Source organism: Micromys minutus (genome assembly GCF_963924665.1).
Source record: "Micromys minutus genome assembly, chromosome: 11".
In the NCBI taxonomy this organism is placed as follows: domain Eukaryota; kingdom Metazoa; phylum Chordata; class Mammalia; order Rodentia; family Muridae; genus Micromys; species Micromys minutus.
Window position 1 is genome coordinate 23,638,167 of NC_137980.1, and position 26,915 is coordinate 23,665,081.

The window sequence follows — 26,915 nt, forward strand, 5'->3', positions numbered from 1 at the left end:
AAAGTACATATTTACAATTAAAAAATGTTTTAAAATGTTTCCCTTTTTCCCACTAAAATATTTTCTATAATAAAGTACCTGAATTTCTCTTTCAAAATTTCAAGTTCACTTTTATACAGATTACACTTTTCTTGAAGCCTTTTATTTTCCTTTTCACAGTTACTAAGATTTCTCTCTAATACTTCTTCTTCAACTTGAACCTAAAACAAAAAAATTGTTTTAAGTGAATATACTACTATAATCATAAGTGTTACATTGTTTCAAGCTAAAACCATGAGTAGTGATTTTGGAAAGAAACAGGAACAGGCTAAGCATTTCTTATGTAAGTCCCTGGTACTATAGTGAAAAGAAACAACATAACACAAAGACAAGAAGGAAGATGTTACTACTCACTCAGAAATGCTTAAGGGCCAGTAACAGATTGGCAAGAACAATGTCACAAAATGCTCAAGCCAAACATGAACAAGGAAAATGATTCAAATAGGGATTGCACATCCAAGTAATTCAATGCATGTGTTTCAGAAATGTAATTTTGAAAATTTAAAATACTCCCAATAAAATAGCAATCCAAGTGGCAAACAAGGTAGCTCAGTGGGTATGGGTACTTTTCTTTTAACAATGCATGCCTGACAACCTAAGTTTCTTCCCTGGAACCCATATGCATTGGTTTAAAAGAGACTAGCGCCCACAGACTTGGTTCCTGGTTGATGGAATTGTTTGGGAAGGATTGCGAAGTGTGGCCTTATTGAAAGAAGTGTATTACTGGGATTGGGTTTGGAGCTTCAAAAGACTGCCATAATTTCCAATGTGTTCTCTGCTTCTTGCTTGTAGATCCAGATATGAGCTCCACCTTTGCTCTGCTATCATGGACTCTTAACCATTTGGAATTATCAGCTCCAAATGAAAAGCTTTCTTCTAAAAATTGCCTTTGGTGATGTTATTTTGTCATAGCGCCTGAAAAGAACTAAGACACCATATGTGATGGCTTGAATATGCTTGGCCCAAGGAGTGGTACTATTAGGATGTTTGGCCTTTGTTGGAGTAGGTGTGGCCTTGTTGGAGGAAGTGTGTCATTGTGGGTGTGGGCTTAAAAACCCTCATCCTAGCTTCCTAGAAGCCAGTCTTCGCCTAGAAGCCTTCAGATGAAGATGTTAAAGTCTCAGTTCCTCCTGCACCATGCCTGCCTGGATGCTGCCATGTTCCCATATTGATGATAATGGACGGAACCTCTGACACTATAAGTTTGTCCCAATTAAATGTCCTTATAAGAGTTACCTTGGTTGTGTTGTCTGTTCACAGTAGTAAAACCCTAAGACGGCATATGAAGGTGGTATAACAATTTTTCTCTGACTCTCTTGTGTACACTGTTATGCACACACACTAACACACATACACACAAATAATGTCAAATAAATTACAACAGTGCTCAGGTTGGAGTAAGAGTGGAGGACTGAGCCTATTCTGTTTCATATGTTATCCTTTGTTATATCAATGTAACTACAGTTTTACTTAGCAAGATTAAAAACTACAAACACTAAGTTAATTTTTAAAAATCGACTTTTTCATTAAAGACATTCTTCCTAAGAGAAGTTTTCCTCTAATACCAACTTGCTAAAAGTCCCTTCAAGATATACATTCCCAGCTCTCTTCTCTTCCCTGTTCCAGAGACAGCTGCATCTTTTCGTGCAGTGCCAGCCTCGTCCCTTAGACAAGATGGTGAAGGTCGGTGTGAATGGATTTGGCCATATTTGGGCGCCTGGTTACCAAGGTTGCCTTCTGCTGTGGATCTGGCAAAGTAGAGATTGTTGCCATTAAGGACGTTTTCATTCACCTCAACTACATGGTCTACAGGTTCCAGTGTGGCTCTACCCATGGCAAATTCAATGGCACAGTCAAGGCTGAGACTGGGAAGTTTGTCATCAATGGGAATCCCATCACCATCTTCCAGGAGCGAGATCCCACTAATATCAAGTGGGGTGATGCTGGTGATGGAGTCTATTGGCATCTTCACCACCATGGAGAAGACTGGGGCCCACTTTGAGGGTGGGGCCAAAAGAGTCATCATCTCTGCCCCTTCAGCCAATGCCCCCATGTTTGTGATGGGTGTGAACCATGAGAAATATGTCAACACATTCAAGATTGTGAGCAATGTATCCTGCACCACCAACTGCTTAGCCCCCCTAACTAAGGTTATCCATAACAACTTTGGCATCATGGAAGGGTTCATGACCATAGTCTATGCCATCACTGCCACTCAGAAGACTGTGGATGGCATCTCTGAAAAGCTGTGGCGTGATGGCCATGGGGCATCCCAGAACATCATCCCTGCATTCACTGGTGCTGCCAAGGCTGTGGGCAAGGTCATCCCAGAGCTGAATGGGAAACTCACTGGCATGGCTTTCCTTGTTCCTACCCCCAATGTATCTGTTGTGAATCTGACATGCCACCTGAAGAAGCCTGCCAAGTATGATAATATCAAGAAGGTGGTGAAGCAGGCAGCTGAGGGCCCACTAAAGGGCATCCTGGGCTACACTGAGGACCAGGTTGTCTCCTGTGACTTCAACAGCAACTCTCACTCTTCCACCCTTGATGCTGGAGCTGGCATTGCTCTCAATGACAACTTTGTTAAGTCCTGGTATGACAATGAATATGGCTACAGCAATAGGGTGGTGGACCTCATGGCCTACATGCCCTCCAAAGAATAAGAAACACTGGACCACCCACCCCCAGCAAGGACACTGAGAACAAAAGAGAGGCCCCCAACACTGAGCATCTCCCTCACAATTTCTACCCCCATAATAACAGGAGGGGCCTAGGGAGCCCTTGTTACTCTCCTGAATACCATCAATAAAGTTCCACTGTAGCCCTCCAAAAAGATATACATTCCCATAAGTACCTTCACAAAGACTTTCAAAAGTATTTTTATGATTATTTCATATGTAAATTTGCAATATCTAGTAATATATTAATGCCTTATATAATTTAATAGTATTTACAGGCCAGCAAGTTGTCTTAGTGAGAAAGTCAATTACAGTGAGACCTGATGGCCTGATTTTTCTCTTAGGACTCACAGTGTACAAGGAAAAAACCAAGTCTCATAAGTTGTCCTCTAATCTCCACGTGGGAATTATGGACAGTGCACATACATACACACACAGACACAGACACACATATGCACAGAGAAAGAGAGACAGAAAGAGAAAGATAGGAACAGAGAGACAGGGACAGAGACAGACAGAACAAGAAAGAGGGAGAAAGACAGTGTTATTTACAGCTTTACTGCAAATAAATGGCAAACGCAATCATTCTCCTTTAGACCCGAATGACCGACAACTTGTTGAACTCTCCTCATACAGCAGTAGTACACTAGACTTCCAAGAAGAGTCTAGCCACTCTTGCTTTCTTTTGTCAGTTGTTCTTTTGTATTATGTTCTTGTCTTTTGTTTATTCCCACTGAAAACTTTGGCTCTGACTACTTTCCTTCTCATCTCAATTTTCTATGAGAAATGCTCACCATATGTATCTCCAAAGTTCCTCCCATCTTGCACTCCACATGTTATACAAATCATTTCAGCAACACCTTCAATAAACCAAAACTATATAACATAAAATCCTTCAACTTTCCTATGGAAAACATTTTTTTAAACATTTTCATCTATATAGTTCCATTATGAGACAAAAATGTCTGTACTTGGTTGAAAGGAGGCTCTTGGGCAGGTATGGGTGATACGTGCACTTAGGAAGCTCAGAAAGAAAAGTCATGAACCCTAAGCAGTCTGGACAATACAGTGATAGAGGGATCACAAACAAAATAAGCATGTTCTCTAAAATTACAACATCTTGAACAACCTTACCAGTGCCAAGTTCCACTCTCATCCCTGCTCCCTATTCCCTCCTCACTTAATCACCAGAATAGTCACGACCTTTCTGATGTTTCTTTTCTCCATTGCAGCTGTCTCCTTCTTCACTACTCTTGACAAATCTGAAACATCTGATACTGGCAACCTTCTCAATGATCTTGTTAAAACTAGCACATATTAATAATACAAAATAATCTGTTCCATTATAACAATGTTATATATTTATATATTTTAGATAACTTTTTTAATGCTTAATTGCCTCAGCTTTTCTATATGTACCTATTCCCTAACTTTAGATCATTTGTCAGTATATTTCAGAAGCTGTCCTATTTATCATCTTCTACAGTTGTACCTTTCATCTTCCCCTCACTCTGTACAAATCTGTTAGTGCCCAAGATTTCCACCATTAAATATGGCCAATAATTTCCTGCTTCTGCTTTTCTAACTCCAACTTCTACTACCTGCTCCTTCTTTCTCTATATATTTTTATTTCTTGTACTTACTCTTCCTTCAATAAAAGTTTCTTCTGATAATAAACATAAAAGTATTGTTAAGCATCTTCCTTAACTAATATTCTCGAACCTTTTTTATTGTTGGACATGATGTTCCAAGTAGCTACAATCCAGCTACTTCAAAGGTTGAGGGAGAGCCCTGTGGACTTCATGAAAGGTCATCTCAAAACATAAACAGGGCTGGAGAGAATGCAGTGGTAAAGAACAGGTACTGCTACTGTAGAGGACCCAAGTTCAGTTCCCAGCTGTCTGTAATCTGAGTGCAAGAGGATCCAAAACTTTCTTCTGACCTCCATGGAAACCTACATTCTTGTGCATGTAGCTCCCCACCTCCCAAATTTTAAAACCTAAATGATTTTTTTAAAAACCACAAAATAAAAACCTATTTGAAATAAAAGTTTGGGAGTTTTGTTTGTTTTTTCAAAACAGGGTTGTGTGTGTGTGTGTGTGTGTGTGTGTGTGTGTGTGTGTGTGTGTGTATCCTTGGCTGTCTGTCCTAGAACTGTACACAAGTACTCACAGAGATCCACCTGCCTATGCCTCCTGAGTGCTGGGAATTTGAAGTGTACCACCACCTCCCAACTGAAATCAAAATTTTATGTTATTATGAATAAAATCTTTATGGTTATTATTCCATAGGTAAAAACATTCTATGTATTATCTACTCTTAAATATGGACAGTAATCCAAGACACCGACTTGAACAAAGACTTCTCTCACCTTTTCCAGTTTTTCAGCCACCTTTTCTTTATACAGCTGGAACGCTTTACTCAGCTCTTCTGCGTTGTACAGTGCTTCGTTCCTCTGTCGTTCCGCCCTACCGTTTAAAAAGAAATAATAAAAGGAATTCTCTGCACTGACAAATTAATCTTTAAGCAGATTTATGCACATGTGGGTATGCACATGGGTGTGTGTCGTGTATGTGTATGGACATATATGGCGTACATACTTGTATGTATGTGTACATGGCTACCTATTCATGTGTTTGCACATGGGTCTGGAAGCCAAAGGTCAACATCAGCTCTCTGTCAACTGTTCCCCACTTCATTTTCTGGAGCAGGGTCTCCCTGAACCAGGACTCATCGTTTTGGCTGGACTGGCTAGACAATGAGTTCCAAGACTCCACAGGTGCCAACTTCCCAGTGCTGAGATTACAGATATGTGGATGCAATAGTGCCTAGTGGGAGCTAGAAATCCAAACTCAGGTCCCCACGTTTTCATAGCAGATTTTACCAAGTGACTCTTCTTTCCTAATATAGAAGTAGAGTTTTTAAAACCAAAATAGAGTACCAGGATTTACTGTGAGATAATGGGTTGGTTTTTACAAAAAAAAAAAAAAAAAAAAAAAAAAAAAAAAAAAAAAAAGGTTAATTTTTACAAGTTACTTAGAAAGCTCTTTCCCATCTTGCAAGATGGCAGGCAAAAAACCCAAGAAGCCTGATACAAAGGAGAAGAAACCTCCAGCCAAGAAGGCTGGTGGCAATGCAGCCATCGCTGATGCTCCAGCCATTGGTGCAGCCAGAAAAAGGGTAAAAAAAGCCCAGGAAAGGGAAGGCCCATTATAGCTGAAACCCTGCCCTAGGTAGACTGGCAAGTACTCCGGATCTGGATCTGCTATGTATTCCAGAAAGGCCTTGTACAAAAGGAAATACTCAGCTGCCAATTCAAAGGTTGAATAGAAGAAAAATGGTCCTTGCTACTGTCACAAAAACAGTTGGTGGTGACAAGAATGGTGGCACCTGGGTGGTGAAGCTTTGAAAAATGCCTCAGGTATTATCCTACCAAAGATGTGCCTCGGAAGCTACTGAGCCATGGCAAGAAGCCCTCAGTCAGCACATGTGAACGCTGCACTCCAGTATCATTCTTGGGACTGTCCTGATCATCCTCACTGGGGCCACAGGGGCAAGAGAGTGGTTTTCCTGAAGCAGCCGGGCAGTGGCTTGCTACCTATGACTGGCCCTCTTGCCCTCATCCAAGTTCCTCTGCCCAAAACACACAGAAGTTTGTCATTGCCGCCTCTACTAAAGGTAGTATCAGCAAGGTTAAAATCCCAAAACACCTGGCTGATGCTTTCTTCAAAAGAACCAGCTGTGCAAGCCCAGGGACCAGGAGGGTGAGATCTTCAAAACTGAGGAGAAATATGAGATTACAATGCAGCACAAAGCTGATCAGAACTATGAACTTTTGAACCTGCAACCTCAGTTCTTTCTGACAAAAGGGACACATCCTCACAAACTGGTTTCTAAACTGCTAACAATGTAACTAAACAACTTTGTTTAAAACAAACAAAAAACAGTAACCTTCATAAGACAAAGGCAGCCTAATCAACATAGTAAGTTCTAAGTCATCCAGAGTTACATTATGAGACCCTATCAGAAAACAAAAAAACAAAACAACTGTAATGTTTACTAATACAAAACTAAACAATAAGAATCCACTCATTACCGCTGTTTAAGCCTGCTCCTTACCTCCTGGGTAAGCCTGACTTTCTTCGTACTTCTTATACTTAGCTGAGAACACTAAGTTTCATTAACCAATATCATCCCCATACAAGAACACTTTTTGATTTTTTTAATATTTAAAATCACACCATCACATCAGGGAAAGTTGTGACTCTTCTATTACCCAAAGTCAATTTTACCATTTATAGTCTTAACCTTTCCCTTCGGGATTTTACTTTCTATTTTTCAGCTTCTTTAACTATAAACAAATTTCAAGTGAAAGTTGAAATTTGAATACCTAAATCTACATTTGAATACCTAAATCTACAAGATTCTTTTGTTCTGGTTTGGTTTTGTAAGACAGTGTCCCTTTACCCCAACATCCCTTTATGTAGCTCTGGTTGTCCTGAAACTCCCTATGGAAATAGACCAGGCTGGCCTGGAACACACAGAGATCCTCCTGCCTCTGCATCCCTAGTGCTGAAATTAAAAATGTGTGCCACTATGCCTGGCCCTGGATAAACATTTTTACTTGTGATGTTCGACTCTTCAAGCTGTTATTTTTTTAAGTTTTTTTCTTTATTTATTTAATTTTACTTTTAAGTTCACATATGTGTCATCATCTGTATGTGCCCCCAATTGTTTCCCTTACAAAAGGAAGGAAGGAAGGAAGAAAGGAAGAACAAGAAGAAGGGAGGGGAGAGAAGGGAAAAGCAGACAAAAGTAAAGGGTTAGGACTGTGACCCTCTTACCCAAGTCGTACAGAGGAAAACGAGCAGCTCTCCTTCACATTTTTTTAGCTGTTATTTTCTAAATCTGGTTTTCCCATATTATTATCTCTTTAAATACTCAAGTACAAAGATTATCTGAGTAAATGTAAATTTTAAGATATTAAACCACATATTTTATATAATAATTAACGTTTGTTAGTACTTTAGCATCTAACAAGCATCTTACATGTTTCTTTTTCTTGTGCCTGCCAAGGAAATATCAACTTAATAGATAAAAAGTTGAAGTTTTATAAATTTAATGGTTTTCCAAGGTAATAAAGACAAGATGTAAAATCTAACTGACTCCCAAACCTAAACATTTTCCACTATAAAATGCTACCTAACAAACAACAAATGTTTCTGTAAAAGCGTCTAACAGACTTAAATATGACTCCCATGTTTATAGTAGTATACAGGAGTGTAAATGCGTACGAAAGCAAAAACCTAACCTACAGAAGACAATGCTACCTACTTATTTCTGTGTTGTGCACTGAGGACTGAATCTAGTTGTACATTCTAATAATGTTCTGAGGTATATCACCAGCTCTCTTTAAACTACTTTATTTTAAAAGATGAGCTCCCTAAGTTGTCAAGGCTAAAGGAGAATTCACTCTGGAGCTCAGCTAAGCCCTGAATTTGTGGACTTTCTTTCTCAGGCTCCTGAGTATCTGAGATTACTTTCTTTATAATATAACATATATCAGAGTATAAATCTGTAAGATGTTTTATTGTCAAGTATAAAAATGTAGATTATGGGGGCTGGAGAGATGGCTCAGCAGTTAAAAGCATTGACTGCTCTTCTAGGGGTCCCGAGTTCAATTCCCAGCAACCACATGGTGGCCCTCTTCTGGTGTGTCTGAAGAGAGCTACCGTGTACTCATATACATAAAATAAATAAATCTCTTAAAAAACGTAGATTATGGGGGCTACAGCAATAGATTAGCAGTTAAAAGTACATGCTCTTCAGAAGACCCAGTTTTAGTTCCCAGCATGCACATGGCAGCTCACAACTATCTAGAACTCCAGTTCCAGATCTGATGTCCTCTTTTGACTTCCATGGGTACCAAGCACCACATGTAAGTGATGTACATACACATATGCAGACATAACACTCATATACATTAAATAAACCTCTAGAAAGTTTTTGTGGGGGCTGAAGAGATGGCTCAGTGGTTAAGAGCATACTGGCTGCTCTTCCAAAAGTCCTGGCTCATGACCATCTATAAATGGATCTGATGCCCTCTTCTGGCATACAGGTATACATGCAGCAGAGCACTCATACATAAAAAATAAATAAATAAAAACTGAAAGGTTTTTACATGTAGATTATGATTTTATCCTATACAAAAGCTGTAGTAGGCTAAAGATGCAGCTCAGTCAGTACAACGCTGGCTTAATCTGCATGAGCAGTAACTCTGAGCCCAACACAGAACACAAAATCAAACAAAAACACCTAAATCATATTTTCTATAAAATCTCATTAGTTTACAATTGAAACTATTAAATATTTATTAATGTAAAAATTTAATAGTATTTAAAGTTAATCATTCCAGCAAGACCTAGCGTCTTTGACCTGTAATCCCAGGATTTGTAAAGAGGGGGCAGGAGGGTTACATACAAGTTCAAGGTCTGCCTGGGTGACCTAAGAAAACTCTGTGTTAGATACATTAATAAATAATAGCTCCGAGTGAGCCAGCGGTGAGCCAGCGGTGAGCCAGGGACACAGGACTGTCAAGGAGACATTCCTACTAGCCAGGGTGCAGAGAGATCTCTGCCGAGTGCGCAAAAAAGTGCGGTCCCCCGGTTTCCCCTCCCCACCCCAGCTTACTCCAGGGAACTAGTAACCCTGCATCTGGCTATTCCCAGCCAGACAACAGGGAGTGAGGAACGCGCACTCAGACCACCCGCCACCAGGATCAGCAGTGAGCCAGTGCCAGACAACACGGGAGTGAGGAACCATACTCAGACCACCCGCCACCAGGAACAGCAGTGAGCCAGCAGTGAGCCAGCAGTGAGCCAGCGGTGATCCAGCAGAGATCCAGGGACACAAGACTGACAACAAGATGGCAAGAGGAAAGGGAAAAAACGTACCCCAGGGAAACCAAGACAACCTGGCAACACCAGTACCCAGCTCTCCCATCACAGCAAACAGCGGAACGCCGAACCCACCAGAAAAGGAAGACACAGACCTTAAATCATACCTCAAGATAATGATAGAGATCCTTAAACAAGAACGGGAGGAAAAGCATAAAGAATTAGAAGCTTTTAAAGAGGAAACAAGGAAAACACTCAAAGAACTCAAAGAACTAGAGGAAAACAGAACCAAAGAGATGAAGGAATGGAAGAAGGAATTTAAAATGGAAACTGACACAATAAGGAAAAAAACTAAAAGAGACAACCCTAGAGGTAGAACACCTAAAAAAGAAATCAGGAGTCACAGATGCAAGCATTTCCAATAGACTACCAGAGATGGAAGAGAGAATCTCGGGGCCGAAGGCAACATTGAAAACATAAACAAAACAGTCAGAGAAGATACAAAAACCAAAAAGCTCCTAACCCAAAATATCCAGGAGATCCAGGACACAATGAGAATACCAAACCTAAGGATGATAGGAATAGAAGAGGGAGAAGAATATCAACTAAGAGGCACAGTAAATATCTTCAACAAAATCATAGAAGAAAACTTCCCTACCCTCAAGAATGAGATGACCATGAGCATAAAACAAGCCTACTGAACTCCAAATAGATTGGATCAGAAAAGAAATTCCTCCTGACACATAATAGTCAAAATGCCAAGTGCCCAAAGTAAAGAAAAAATATTAAAAGCAGTAAGGGAAAAAGGCCATGTAACATATAAAGGCAGACCAATCAGAATAACACCCGATTTCTCAACAGAGACTATGAAAGCTAGAAGAGCCTGGACAGACATCATGCAGACCCTAAGAGAGCACAGGTACCAGCCAAAGCTGCTATACCCAGCAAAACTCTCAATCACCATAGATGGAGAGACTAAGATATTCCAAGACAAAACTAAATTTACACAATATCTGACAACAAACCCAACACTACAACGAATTATAGGTGGAAAACCGATTACAACAAAAGGAACTACATCCTAATAGAAACAAGAAAACTGCTAAGCAAGAAAACCAAAAGAAGAAAGACATACAGGCACAATTCAACCTCCAAAAGCAAAAATAGCAGGAAACAGCAACCACTATTCCTTGATATCTGTTAACATAAATGGACTCAATTTCCCAATAAAAAGACATAGGCTATCAGACTGGATACATAAACAAAACCCAGCAATTTGTTGCATACAAGAAACTCATCTCAGATACAAAGACAGACACTATCTCAGAGTAAAAGGGTGGGAAAACCCTTCCAAGCAAATGGCCCCAAGAAGCAAGCTGGAGTGGCCATTCTAATATCAAATAAAGTAGATTTTCAACCAAAAGTTATCAAAAAAGATAAGGAAGGACACTTTTTACTCATTACAGGGGAAATTTGTCAGGAGGAACTCTCAATCCTTAACATATATGCTCTAGATGCAAAAGCACCGATATTCATAAAAGAAACCGTACTAAAGCTCAAAAAATACATTGCGCCCCACACAATAATAGTGGGAGACCTCAATACCCCACTCTTACCAATGGAGAGATCAGTGAAACAAAAACTGAACAAGGATACTGTAAAACTAGCAGAGGTTATAAACCAACTGGAATTAATAGATTTCTACAGAACATATCATCCTAAAAAAAAAAAAAAAAAAAAATACACCTTCTTCTCAGCACCTCATGGCACCTTCTCAAAAATTGACCACATAATTGGTCACAAAACGAGCCTCAATAGATATAAGAAGATTGAAATACTCCCATGCATCCTCTCAGATCACCATGGTCTAAGGCTGGTCTTTAACAACAACAAAGAAAACAAAAAGCCCACATACACATGGAAACTAAACAACGCTCTGTTAAACAATAGCAGGGTCAAAGAAGAAATAAAGAAAGAAATTAAGGATTTTCTAGAATTCAATAAAAACGAAAACACAACATACCCAAACCTATGGGATGCAATGAAAGCAGTACTGAGAGGAAAACTCATAGCCCTAAGTGCTTCCAAAAAGAAACTGGAGAGAGCATACATCAGCAACTTGACAGCACAGCTGAAAGCTCTAAAACAAAAGGAAGCAGATACACCCAAGAGGAGAAGAAGGCAAGAAATAATCAAACTTAAGGCAGAAATAGAGCAAATAGAAACAAAAAGAACAATTGAAAGAATCAACAAAACCAAGAGCTGGTTCTTTGAGAAAATCAACAAGATTGATAAACCCTTAGCCAGATTAACTAGAGAGCAAAGAGAGAGTATCCAAATTAACAAAATCAGAAAGGAAAGTGGAGAAATAACAACTGAAACTGAGGAAATTCAAGAAATCAAAAGCCTATACTCAACAAAGCTGGAAAATCTGGAGGAAATGGATGAATTCCTAGACAGATACAAGATACTAAAGTTAAATCAGGACCAGGTAACCCATCTAAATAATCCCATAACACCTAAAGAAATAGAGGCAGTCATCAAAAGCCTCCCAACCAAATAAAAGCCCAGGTCCAGATGGGTTTAGTGCAGAATTTTATCAGACATTTATTGACAACATAATACCAATACTCTCCAAATTATTCCACAAAATAGAATCAGATGGAAAACTACCTAACTCATTTTTTGAGGATACAATAACCCTCATTCCTAAACCACACAGAGACCCTACAAGGAAAGAGAATCTCAGACCAATCTCACTTATGAACATTGATGGAAAAATACTCAACAAAATCCTTGCAAACCAAATCCAAGAACACATCAAAATGATCATTCACCATGATCAAGTAGGCTTCATCCCTGGCATGCAGGGATGGTTTAACATACGGAAATCCATCAATGTAATCTACAATATAAACAAACTCAAAGAAAAAAACGACGAGGTCATCTCACTAGATGCTGAGAAAGCATTTCATAAAATTCAACACCCTTTCATGTTACAAGTCTTGGAAAGAACAGAAATCTAACATAATAAAAGCAATATATAGCAAACCAACAGCCAACATCAAACTTAACGTTGGTAAACTTGAAGCAATCCCACTAAAATCAGGGACTCGACAAGGCTGCCCACTCTCCCCCTACCTATTCAACATAGTACTGGAAGTCCTGGCTGAAGCAATTAGACAGCAAAAGGAAATCAAAGGGATACAAATTGGAAAGGAAGAAGTAAAAACATCACTATTTACAGATGACATGATAGTGTACTTAAGCGACCCCACAAATTCCACCTGAGAACTCCTACAGCTGGTAAAAAAGTTCAGCAAAGTGGCCGGATATAAAATTAACTCAAACAAATCAGTACCCTTCCTATATTCAAAGGACAAACATGCAGAGAAAGAAATTAGGGAAAAGATACCCTTCACAATAGTCACAAAAACTATGAAATACCTTGGTGTGACTCTAACTAAGAAACTGAAGGACCTCTATGACAAGAACTTCAAACCTCTAAAGAAGGAAATCGAGGAAGACCTCAGAAAATGGAAAGATCTCCCATGCTCATGGATTGGAAGGATCAACATTTTAAAAATGGCCATCTTACCAAAAGCAATCTACAGATTCAATGCAATCCCCATCAAAATTCCAACCCAGTTCTTCACTGAGTTGGAAAGAGCAATGTGCAATTTCATTTGGAATAACAAAAGACCTAGAATAGCGAAATCCATCCTCAACAACAAGAAAACATCTGTGGGAATCACTATCCCTGACCGCAAGCTATATTACAAGGCAATTGTGCTGAAAACTGCATGGTACTGGTACAGAAATAGGCACGTGGATCAGTGGAATAGAATAGAAGATCCAGAAATGAGCCTTCACGTATATGGTCACCTGATTTTTGACAAAGGAGCTGTAAACATTCAATGGAAAAGGGACAGCCTATTCAACAAATGGTGTTGGTCCAACTGGCACTCAGCATGCAGAAGAATGAAAATAGACCCTTTCTTATCTCCTTGTACAAAGCTCAAGTGCAAGTGGATCAAAGATCTCCACATTAAACCAGGTACACTGAAACTATTAGATGAGAAAGTAGGGAAAACCTTAGAACTCATAGGCACATGAGAAAATTTCCTAAACAGAACACCAATAGCTCGAGCTCTAAGGTCAAAGATTGACAAATGGGACTTAATGAGATTGCAAAATTTCTGTAAGGCTAAAGACACTATCATGAAAACAAAACGGCAGCCAACAGATTGGGAAAAGATCTTTACCAACCCCACATCAGATAGAGGCCTAATATCCAAGGTATACAAAGAACTCAAAAAGCTAGACACCAGAGAATCAAACAACCCTATTAAAAAATGGGGTACAGACTTAAACAAAAAGTTCTCAATCGAGGACTATCGAATGGCTGAGAAACATCTAAGGAAGTGCTCAACATCCTTAGTTATCAGGGAAATGCAAATAAAAACAACCCTGAGATTCCACCTCACACCAGTCAGATTGGCCAAGATCCAAAACTCAGATGACAACAGATGCTGGCGAGGATGTGGAGAAAGAGGAACACTTCTCCAATGCTGGTGGGGTTGTAAACTGATACAACCACTCTGAAAATCAGTCTGGTGGTTCCTCAGAAAAATGGACATAGTACTACCTGAAGACCCAGTTATTCCACTTCTGGGCATTTACCCCAGAGACACTCCAACATACAACAAAGACACATGCACCACAATGTTCATAGCAGCTCTATTTATAATAGCCAGAAGCTGGAAAGAACCCAGATGTCCTGCAGTAGATGGATGGATACAAAATTTGTGGTACATTTACACAATGGAATACTACTCAGCTATCAGAAACAATGGCTTAATGAAATTCTTAAGAAAATGGATGCATCTAGAGAATATCATCCTGAGTGAGATAAACCAATCACAAAAGAACAGACATAATATGCAATCACTGATAATGGGATACTAACCCCAGAAAGCTCTGAACACCCCAGAAACAATTCACAGACTGTGTGAAGTTCAAGAAAAAAGAAAAAAAAAGAATATATTTTAATTAAAATAGACCTGTATCACATCCCCCTTTCCTTCCTACAGCCCCTCCCAGTTTCTCTCCTATCCCCTCAAATTAATAACCTCTTTTCCTATATTATTGTTACATATATACATATGTGTATGTATGTGTACCCACAAATACTTAATTACAACCTTATAAAAATGTATTTGTATACTTTTATGCAAAAATGCTTAAAAATTTGTACATTTATCTTTGTTTTTTAAGATAAAGTTATAAATAAATAAATAAATAAATAAATAAATAAATAAATAATAGCTCCTTAGTTAGGACTAATTACAAAATTTCATCTCAAAAGGCAATATGCATAAAATGGACTTTTTTGTTATTATACATTTCTAAAGTAAAATGATCATGTTTTCATGAGTTGACATTTTCTATAATATTTATAAATCAATTTTTTAAAAGTGTATGCAGCAGTTTATTAGATGAAATAGTAAATACTTTCTCAGCACAAGTAAAAAAAATATTTGTTAATTTTAAGTAAGAACTTAATTTCAAAAATAAATATCATTATGACAATAATCATTACTGACATCTAAAAAATAATCCTAGTAATACCAGTATAATAATACTAGTAACAAAATCAACACATGAAAATTTTAAGGAGGGCAGGAGATGACTTGGTAGGTAAAGGCACTTACCACTAAACATAGGGTTCAGAGTTTAATCTCACAAGGTCAACAGAGAAAAATGACTCCTATAAGTTGTCCTATATATGCCCCCCCACACACATATAAATGTAAAAAAGTTTTTACTTTGAAAATCTTAGAGGCATATTCAGGTATGGGAAGAGACAGAAGTACAGAGGGTCTGGAAATGGGTCAGAAATATGTAGTAGTGGCGGATGGCGAAGTGGGGTAGCCACTAGAAAGTCCCAGATGCCAGGGAAGCAAGGGGTTCCCAGGACCCAGCAGGGATGACATTAGCCAGAAACATTAACAAATGGAGAGATAGAACCTGTAGAGACCACCTCCAGTAGATATGCCCAGCCCCCAGCTGAGGGATGGGGTCACCCAACCATCTCAGAAATTTTAACCCAGAATTGTTCCTATCTAAAGGAAATGCAGGGACGAAAAATGAAGCAGAGACTGAAGACCATCCAGAGACAACACCACTGAGGGATCAATCCACCCCATCTGCAGACACCAAACCCCAGCACTACTGCTGATGCCAAGAAGTGCTGCTGACAGGAGCCTGGTATAAATGTTTTGCCAACACCTGACCAATACAGATGCAGATTCTCACAGCCAACCATCAGACTGAGTCCAGGGACCCCAATGGAAGAGTTGGGGGAAAAACTGAAGGAGCTGAAGGGGATTGCAACCCCTTAAGAACAACACTAACTGGACCTCCCCCGCCCCCAGAGGTTAACCAGGCACTAAACCATCAACCAAAGAGTACACATGGCTCCAGCAACATATGTAATAAGGATGGCCTTATCTGGGATTAATGAAATAGGAGGCGCTTGGTCCTGCACAGGCTCAATACCCGAGTAAGAGCTGTGAAGTGGGAATGGGTGGGTGAGGGAGCACCCTCATAGAGTCAAAAGGAAGGGGAGATGGGTTTGTGGAGGGGAAACTGGGAAGGGGGATAACATTTGAAACGTAAATAAATAAAATAAGCAACAAAGAATATTAATGAAAAATGAAAAAATAGACACAATAAAGGATATTAAGTTATTCTACTGCCAAATGTCTAAAACATTGGCACTTCAGACTTTTCTTTAGAGCTAGGACAAATGATTAAGCAAAAACACTACCAAGTTTATAATACCAGCCCTCAAGAAACGAAGGCACACACCCACAAGTGGGTCTCTGAGTTCAAGGCCAACCTGGTCTACAGAGCAAGTTCCAGGACAGCCAGAGCTACACAGAGAAACCCTGTCTTGGAAAACCAAATCAAGAAAAAGAAAAAGAGACAGAAAGACTCCAGCAAACTGGAGGCCAGCCTGGGCTGTCCTGTGAGTACCAGGCCAGGCAAGATCACATAGCAGCCTATCAGAAGAAAGTCATTACCGTAGAAGAGACATGGTTCAGTGGTACAGCAGCTGTTCAGCATGCACAGGGCCAGCTCTACAGATGAGCAAACCCCACAGTCCCACATACCTTTTCCCTTGTTTACTCTGTTCAAGTAAGTCCACCTTCAATTTTATACACTCTTCTTTGGCCGCTTGTAAACTGTGCTCCTTTTCAATCACCATTTTCTGACTCTGCTCTAATTTATCTTCTGCTTCTCTATAAACAGAATAAACGTAAAGAACTGGTAAGATGACTACTGGAGAAGTGTAAGAATAATGGGACATAATGACTTTAAGAAACGTTAAGTCAGTGAGTTACAAAGGCAAACATGAGAGAGAGGCATACATAAATCAACAGAAGACTATGGCTTACGATCCTTTCACCGAGTGAGAAGCTAAAGTAAAAGCTCACATCGGATTTCACATTCAACAACAGAACATGGTGGCACAGTTACATCCACAGCACTTGTGAATACTTGTAAGGCAGGGGCATTAGGGTCAGGAATTCAAAGTCACTCTGAGCTACAGTTTCTACAAAGCAAACATATTTCATACAAACTAGAAGCACTACTATATACCTCAGATGCAAAGCAAATATAACTGTTATCAATTCTACACCCAAAGGTCTCTTTGTTCTACCCATGAAAAGCACAAAAATGGAAAAGGAGCAAGAAGTACAAACTCTGAGAAAGAAATTTCCTTGTTATTTGTTGATAGTTATCATTTAGTTACCTAGAATATGGAGGAAAATCAAAATAAAAAAATATATAGTTTAACTTTGTATAAGGAGTAAATATTTTAAAAAATAAAATTTAAATAAAAAAATTTTTTAATTATTAGAATAGCAGGGGCTGGAAGATGGTTGAGTGGTTAAGAGCACTTGCTTTTCCAGGAGATTAAGTTTTAATTCCCAGCACCCATATGGCAGTTCACAAACATCCTTAACTCAGGTCCAAGGAATCTGACGGCCTCTTCTAGCCCCCATAAGCAGCCAACATGCATATGGTGCACAGATATACATGCAGACAAAATGCCTGTACACATAAAACAGAGTAAATAGGAGTACAAGGAATGGTCCAGGAACGCCTTTACCACCCAGGAGGCAGATCTCTGTAAATCAGCAAGCCTAGTTTACACAGTGAAACTATCATAACTAATACAAAGAAGAGTCAGCAAGATTGCTAAGAGGTGAAGGTTCTTGCTACCAACACTAATGACTGGAGTTCAATCCCTAGAACTCACATCGTGTGAGTAAAGTTACTCCAGCAGGTTGCCCTAACCTTCACATGTGTGCCATGGCATGTTCACACCACCACCCACCCCAGTGAAGAAATAAATGTAATAAAACTATTTCTAAAAAAGAAATATCCAATTATAAATAACTATTATATGTGATATAAGTATCAAGCCACACAATTATATGTGCCTATAGTTCAACCACTCGGGACACTGAGGCATGATGATAACTCAAGGCCTGAATAGCACAGCAAGGCCTCATCTTTTAAACTCAAAGAGGGTAGGCTAACTAGTAAGAGCACACAGGAATGATCTTTCAAAAAGGGGGATAAAAAATAAAGCATTATAAAAGAGAAAGGTGGAAAACTGAGACAGGAAGAATTAAGTGATGTAGGAGATGGGAAGACAAGGTAGACAATATGAGGAAGTAAAACTAATACTAGAGGCCTTTAGATAAAGCCTAATCTATATAGTTATAACTATATATATATATATAGTTATATAGTTATGTAGCTATATATCGTTATATATGTATAGTTACATCCATATAGTTCTATCTATACAAAAGTTTAAATGGAGTTATTCTATAACAGGGGGGAGGGGATCCCCAAAAAGATACCACAATATAAAAAAAATATATCAGCCCACCATGCCACCAACAGATTACCTCTTTTTGAGTCCTGTGAACCCCAAATTTAGAGGCTATTACCATTGTTCAATTGCCCTCCAGAATTTGATTGTGAAGACACTACACACTTGAGTAACTGAACATGAAGAAATCTACATAGTACTTAACTGAAAACTTATCCCTGACTAGCTTTCATAGTACAAAAAAGTTCTAGCATGCTACTGGAGAAGAAAAGTTATTATCAATCTCAGCAACCTCAACTCTTTTAGCTACAACAATGTCCTGTCTTACTAGATATGCCTACTGATGAATAGTGGCACAAATGTTAAGGGAGTAACCAACGACTTTCTCCTTGGATATAAGGCCTGTTCCATGAAATAGAACCTGTCTGTACCTGGCACTGTCAACAAGGCTAGGTGAGAATCTACTGCTATTATTCTGATAAATGAACAATAACTACTAAATTACAAACAATTCCTAATGACTTGTTATATGTGTTTGGTTTCAGACCCAGCACAAGGTGTGTATTTTATGTATGTAAGTACACTGTAGCTCTCTTCAGGCATACCAGAAGAGGGTATTGGATCCCATTAAAGATGTTTGTGAGCTACCAGTTAGTTGCTGGGAATTGAACTCAGGACCTCTACAAGAGCAGGCAGTGCTTAGGAAACCAACATGGAGAAAGCAGGGTTAGGGGAGGGAGAAAGAAAGAAAGAAAAGGGGGTGCTCTCACAGAAAGAGGAGGATAAGAAAAGAGAGACTGTGATGGTTTGCATATGCTTGACCCAGGGAGTGGCACTAGAAGGTGTGGCCTTGTTGGAGGAAGTGTGTCACTCTGGGGGTGGGGTTGGAGACACTCCTCCTAGCTGCCTGTAGATGCTCAGTCTGTTCCTGGCTTCCTTCAGCTGAAGATGTAGAAGTCTCAGCTCTTCCTGCACCATGCCTGCCTGAATGCTGCCATGCTCTTGTCTTGATGATAATGGACTGCACCTCTGAACTTGTAAGCTAGCTTCAATTAAATGTTATTTATAAGACTTACCTTGATCATGGTGTCTGTTCACAGCAATTAAAACCCTAACTAAGACAGAGACCAAAATGTCTGATTATATAGAGAGGAACCTCTGGTGGAAGGTCAGCCCAGCCCCTGGGCTGGAAAGTTCAGGGTTAGGACCAGGGTATGCCAAATAGGGACTGAGGGATGCTGGGAGAACCTGGAAGCAAGGTCTGCTTTGATATGTAAAATATGCACTTCAGTCAGAAAGTTGGATGCATGAAGATAAGGGTGGATCAGTGAAGAGTTCAAAGAGGGAAATTAATAAGATCAAAATACATTCTATGAAATTCTCAAAGAATTAATAAAAAACACTGATCAGAAAAAATCCATAGAACACAGAATACACTTAAGCTAATATATGTATTACAAAGAAAGCTCTAAAACTAATAAACTTAAAAGACATTTCAACATACATCAGACTCACCTGGGGTACTTGTTAAAATTTAGCTAGGTATGGTGGTGGTACAAGCCTTTAATCCCAGAACTCTAGAGGAAAAGGTAGGTGAATCTCTGAGTTCAAAGCCAGCCTGGTTTACAGAGAAAGTTCCAGGACTGCCAGAACTACACAGAAAAACTTTGTATCAAAAAACAATATACATATATACATACACACACACACACACACACACACACACACACACACACATGAGAGAGAGATAAGGGCTCAATAATCCACATTTCTTCTAAATTCCCAAATAGTGCTAATACTACAAGTCCCAGAACAGTAATGAGAATAACTCAAACGTAACATGATATTCAGTACACATTATATTTAAAATAGAAGATAAAAATAAATGATAAAATACCCCTTTCCTGTACTTAAACTCCATTGAAGCAATGAGTTTGCCTTTAGGGCAAAATTGCATTATAAGGCAAAAAATAAACTAATTCATATTAGATAAAAGCATGTAAGTAAACATCTCACCTGAAAATAATCCATCTTCAGTCCTTGCACACTGCATGTAAGCTACAACTATGAGATGCTATACCTGACTGAAAAAGACTTAATCATGTGATAAGACCTTATTAGGACACCAAAAACTTACTACAATAGGGATAAGAGATAATCCTTAATAACAAACAGAAGTACAAAATAAAAATTTTCAGGCTTTACAGTGTAATTACCTCAAAACTTTATCTTGAGCGGAAACTTCTGCTTCCAAATTTATAATCTGTTCTTCTAAGATTGGGATGTTGGCTGCCTGCTCTTGTGCAGACTCAAGCATAGCAATCTAAAACATAAAGACAACTTTTAAACATGTCTTTCCTTATCAGATGAGGTGTCTCATTAGCACTCCTCGATCACTGGCTAAGTTCTTTATTCCTTTGATCAGCTCTTATTTGCACACACCATCATAAGACAGGTGCAGTATATGACCTGTCAGGACTCTCAAATATCTCAGTATACTTGAAGGGAACGGCATACAATAATTCCTAACATCACCTAGGAAGATTAGTTTTATGTGTTAGATTATACGTGTGTGTTAATTATAGACATATATTATATGACCACAATGAAAAATTAGGTAAAATATATATATATATTAAAACTTTATGAAATTATTAAAAAGTAATTTCAGGGTCTGGAATGATGGCTCAACAGTTAAGAGCACTGACTGCTCTTCCAGAGGTTCTGAGTTCAATTCCCAGCAACCACATGGTGGCTCACAACCATCTGTAATGGGATCTGATACCCTCTTTGGGTGTGTCTGAAGATAACAACCATGTACTCATATAAATAAATATATTAATAAATAAATCTTTTTCTTAAAAAAACAAATAATCAAATTTTTTAAAAGAGCGAAGAACTGAGGAAGATCATTTTTTTAAAAAATGTCAAAATGATGATCTAAGGGCATCAGATCCCATTAGAGATGGTTGTGAGCCACCATGTGGTTCCTGAGAATTGAACTCAGGACCATTGGAAGAACAGTCAGGGCTCTGAACCTCTGAGTCACATCTCCAGCCTCCAGTGTGTGTAGTTTTTTTGTTTTTATTGAGACAGGTTTCTCTGTATAGTCCGAGCTATTATAGAACACATTCTGTAGATCAAGCTGGCCTCCAACTCAGAGATTCAACTGCCTCTGCCTCCCGAGTGCTGGGATTAAAGGTGTTACAACACCTCCACCCAGCAACATGAAAATGTAAAAACCAGGGAGAAAGAAGAAATCTTAAAATGTGAAATATGAAAAACACAAATTGACGAAAAATTTCATGCTAAGCAGAGTGAGTCACAGTAACGTCGGACTTTGGTGGGTTAATTTGAGGTCTGTTGGTTTCTTTGCTTTATCAGATTTCAAAGCAGTACTGGAGAACATACAACAGGAAAGCAATGCTCTGAAATATTTGAGATAAGATTTTATCCTAGAATTTAATCATAAATTAGGAAGAATTCATGTTTTCAGATAGGCCACAAGCAACTAGAAGAGAAACTACAATTACAAAGAGTGCAAAAGAATGGGGATTAAAACACAGAAATTTCAAGTTAGAGATGTTAGAATGGCAACTAGTTAGCTGGCCTGACACTCAGGAGTTATGCTGGGCACCAGAAATACAAACCATTATCAATGTACACACATTCACTCTTTCCCTACACACATTACAAACGCATTCTCCCCCTCGCTTTCCTACATTGGCTCTGCATACAACATACACACTCACACAGAGGCAGTAGATTTTACAAAAAGAAAAACTGAGGGGCTGGGCATGACGGCATGTTCCTATAACCCCAGAACTTCAGAAGGCAGGAGGTCCAGGAGTTCAAGGTCATCCTCAGCTTTAAGATGAGTTCAAGACCAATACAGGATACATAAAAATCTCAAAAACACAAACAAAACAAGGGCAAAAGACTTAGCTCAATTTGTAGAGTTCTTGTCTACTATGCAAGAGACTCTGAGTTCTATCCTGAACATCTCATTAACTGAATACAGTAATAACTGCCTATAATCCTAACCCTTGGGAGGTGAAGGGAGGTTCAGAAGTTCAAGGTCATTTTTAACTATGAGTTAAGGATAGCCTGGAATACATAAAATCCTGCCTCAAAATCAAAATTAAGGAGGGAAGGAAGAAAGGAAGAGAGGGAAGAAGGGAGGGAGAGAAACTGAGACCTTTATATGTATATAGTTGGTGGTTGTTTTGGATTTTTGAAACTGACCATGGCAGATATAGAACTTCTTAAACAGACTGACTACCTTCAACCTCAAGGCTGGCCCTCATGTCTCAGTGCTGGGATCATAGACGTGATCCATCATGACCAGACACACAGTGTTTCTCTACACTTAAAATATTAGGCAACATGAAGCACCCACTGGCCTTGACATTGACATGTAACTGAGAATGACCCTGGATATCTGATTTCCTCCAACGCCCACATAGTAGGTATCATAAATGAGTGTATCATTTACCCTCAGTCTTTCATGTAAATCAAGCAACTGAATTTTAGTCCTGATATTTACCTTTTTTCTTTAAATAAAATGTTTATGTGTATAAGTGTTGTGTCTGCATATATATATATCTGTGCACATGTGTACAGTGCCCAAAAGAAGGCATGGGAGTTACAGACTGTTGTGAGATACCATGCAAATGTTGGGAACTGAACATGGATTCTCTACAAGAGCAACAGATGTCCTTAACCACTGAGCCTCTCTCCAGCCACAGCCACACTACTGTTAAAAAAAAGGTTTTTTTTGCAATCTATCTTATGGACACACCAGTTTACATTAGCACATCACTGTGAATAGATTTCTTGAGTTTTTCCATTTGGGGGTACTTTGTTAAAAGTTGAAGTGTTATTTATAAATGCCACCACAACCAGCTAGTTATTACTATTTTATGATACCAATAGTATAGTAAAATATATATGTGTATATGTGTATATATATATATATATATATATATATTCTAGATAAGATTAAGTTATGTATCACATAGTGAAATATACTACTAGCAGGAAGAAAAGAAAGAAAGAAAGAAAGGAAGGAAGGAAGGAAGGAAGGAAGGAAGAAAGAAAGAAAGAAAGAAAGAAAGAAAGAAGGAAAGAAAGAAAGAAAGAAAGAAAAATGAAGAAAGTCATGTAAAAGAATCAAAAAGGGCTGGAGAGATGGCTCAGTGGTTAAGAGCACTGACTGCTCTTCCAGAGGTCCTGAGTTCAATTCTCAGGAACCACATGGTGGCTCACAACCATCTATAATGAATCTGATGCCCTCTTCTGGTGTGTCTGAAGACAGCTACAGTGTACTCATATAAAAATAAATAAAATTTTTTTTAAAAAAAATAACCCAAAACTGCCTAAGAGTATATATGAAGTAAAAAAAACATTAAAAACTAGAAGCTGAAGAAAATGCTTGGCAGTTAAGAGCTCTGGATGCTTTTCCAAAAGGCCCAAGTTCAATTCTTAGCCTGAAAGGCAAAAGAGATCATGAGACCCCTGAGCTGTAGACACAGATATTTGTGAGCCCCTATGCAGGTACTAGAAAAAGGAGCAAGTGCTCTCTAACCTCTAAGACATCTTTCCAGAACCTTCTTTTTCCACTTTTTAAGTTTCCAATAATAAGAGTTTAAGAAGCTGATTTATCTAAATGCAAAAATTAATTGGGTTTCTTAAATTATCTTCAGATATAGTAATGATTCTATTCCTTGTCGATATTCAACTAGAGTATAAAACTTTTTACCTACTAGACAGGCAATATAAGTATTTTCCAATTATAAATCATAAAATATTGCAAATATTCTCTTAACACATCAAGAGACATACTTTTGCTTTTGACTGTGTCAATTCAAAGCGGAAAGATTCTATTTTAGTCATTAAAGAATGATTCTGTGTGACCAAACAAGCATTATGCTGCCTAAGTTTATGAAGTTTCTCTCGAAGGTTTTTAACCTCTAGGTCCACAGTAGCAGATGAAAAAGACACCTGAAAATAAAACAAAGAAAAAGAAAACAATGTACATTAAATTCTTTGACATGTATGTATAACTAATAGAAAATAGCAGTAACTGCCATTAAAATTTTTGAAAAGCTCGGGATAATGAGCATTAAGAAATATTATGTGAGACATTCTTTTCCATTCATAACAGTACAAACTAAGTACAAACTGGAAAGATTGGTTCACTTTATTAAACTAGGGTATTACTCAATAAGTCAACTCACAGTACCACTGCTGAATATAAATATAATAGAAACCTTTGTATTTCTACACCTAAAAAATTCACAATTATACTGTGCATAAAGGGTATGGACAGAAACCATAAGCCAAGCAACAATGAGACAAATATTCTTTAACTTATGCATATATTTTATGATGATGTTAATTTTATAACATAATACATAAAATAATATACCTTAATTTTGTGAATTAAAGAATGACTGTGAAATTCTACCTCTTCAATGCTGGGGCTATTGGACAAAGTCACTATGCCCAATTTATGAAGTGCTCAGAATCAAACCAAGGCCCACAATTACTCAGCAAGAACTCTACCCACTGAGCTAAATCTCCAGCCTTTTTGTTGGTTTGTTTGTTTGATATAAAGTTTCAAGCCAGGCTACCCTAAAATTCTCCTACCTCAGTTTCCCAAGTGTTAAGATTATAAGCATGAGCCACCACCATGCCTGACTTTTTACTGTAACTTTATAATTTGGTTTTCTAGTGATTCCTAATGCATATAAATACTCACTTGCATTTCTTCTTTATAAAAAAAACTAACATATTTTACTTTTTTAATTTATATAAAATATACTGGCAATTTTACATAATAAAGACATTGAAAAATTCATAGTATACCTCTTAACTGTGGAGTTTTCATTGCATAAAAAGTTAGAATATAAAAGGAACATGTCAGGAACCATCTAGGAAAAGCTAAAAACTAGCAAGTAATCTTCTTGAAATCGTTTCACCATGGACTGTAAAGCCATGATGGATTTGCTCTTTTAGGCAAGGCCAAAGAGATTACATTTGAGGAAAGATTCCTATTAGTATGTTTTTCCTGTTATTATTAAATATATACACTAATCACTAGGCATCAGCCAACCCTTTTGAGCAGATGTCTGCAGAACACTAAAGATGTACCATCTTGTAGTGATGTTACACAGATAAATAGATTATTTCTTAATTATGTGTGTGAGTATGTAATTATGACATAAGTATGTAGCTGGCCCCAACAGAATTGTATGAAGATGTATAAATATACATGCATGAATTTATGTATGAATTTATGTGAATTTATGCATATTTGCTTGTGTAAAAGTTTTTCCTTCTTGGGAGCATGACTTTCTTCTGGTTCAGTCAAAGTTTATTGCTCCAAACCTGTCTATAGCCTAATAAGCAGAGGCAAGAATTCTGGGCAAGAGAGAAAAATAGCCCAGCAATTAATCCTTTGCTTAATTCCCCACTGTTTTACTATGAAATGCTAAACTCCAGAGACTGCAGTTTCTCACCTCAGAGGAACTGAGACAGGCAGGTCAGCTACTACTATAAAGTAAGTTAGACTTAAAGGAGGTAAACGTTTTATTATTAGAAGACAACCTAAATATCTAGCATGACCAAGTCTTGCCCCCTGCCTACACTCTTCCCTGCCTCAGCTCTTCCCCGCCTCAGCTACCTTCAAGACAGACCCAGAAGAACCGCCAGAGCTGGCCTCAGACAGGATTAATTATGGAGTTGGAGAGGCAGCTCAGCAATTAAGATCCCTAGTTGTTTTTCTCAAGGACCTAGGTTCAATTTCTAACATCCACATAGTAACTTGAAAATGGAACTTACTGCCCAGAATTTGGGACATTAAGCTTAGATTTCAGGGGATCTAACACGCTTTTCTGACCTCTATGTCACAACTACAGGCAAAACACTGGTCCACATATATTTAAAAAGAACAATTATATTTCAAACGCAACAACTATAGTAAAAGACTATAATAATGTAAAAACAAGACATGCAAAGAAAAACTATTTTAAATAATCAGATCTAAAAATAATAACCTTATCTCTTGGTTTCTTTTGGTAATCAGTACTATCAGATGTTTTACAAACTTTCTTATAAGGTGGGTAAATCAAACGTCCCAGGTGGCTAGGTTGGTTGAGTTCTTCCAAAATATTCATTTTAGATCTTGAAGGATTACAGACAAAATCAGAATTTTCACTTGGACTAACACTACAGAAGAAAGAAAAACTACATTTCAGTTCTGACATAGTTTTTACCACAAATTTCTACATATAAAAATCAGAAATTAGATCCAAAGTTATGAACTTAAGACTGCGTTTCCAATACGCTTTTAGTAAATCATAATTATTTTACATTAGC

The 26,915-nt window shown here is 38.2% G+C and overlaps 1 protein-coding gene and 1 pseudogene across 2 annotated transcripts in view; one reads left to right on the top strand and one right to left on the bottom strand.

Annotated features, from left to right (window-relative positions):
- CCDC18 (coiled-coil domain containing 18) overlaps positions 1-26,915 on the bottom strand; it is a gene marked incomplete at both ends in the record, with an annotated part of 91,761 nt that overhangs the window by 64,421 nt on the left and 425 nt on the right. Inside the window, 6 exons of the mRNA XM_080925512.1 lie at positions 79-200; positions 5,092-5,188; positions 16,795-16,923; positions 20,750-20,856; positions 24,378-24,536; positions 26,594-26,765. Coding sequence (XP_080781638.1) covers positions 79-200; positions 5,092-5,188; positions 16,795-16,923; positions 20,750-20,856; positions 24,378-24,536; positions 26,594-26,765 — 786 coding nt within the window. The remainder of the gene's footprint in view (positions 1-78; positions 201-5,091; positions 5,189-16,794; positions 16,924-20,749; positions 20,857-24,377; positions 24,537-26,593; positions 26,766-26,915) is intronic.
- Positions 5,784-6,633, top strand: LOC308427059 (large ribosomal subunit protein eL6-like; annotated as a pseudogene). The gene has a single exon. The product of its transcript is annotated as a large ribosomal subunit protein eL6-like (transcript).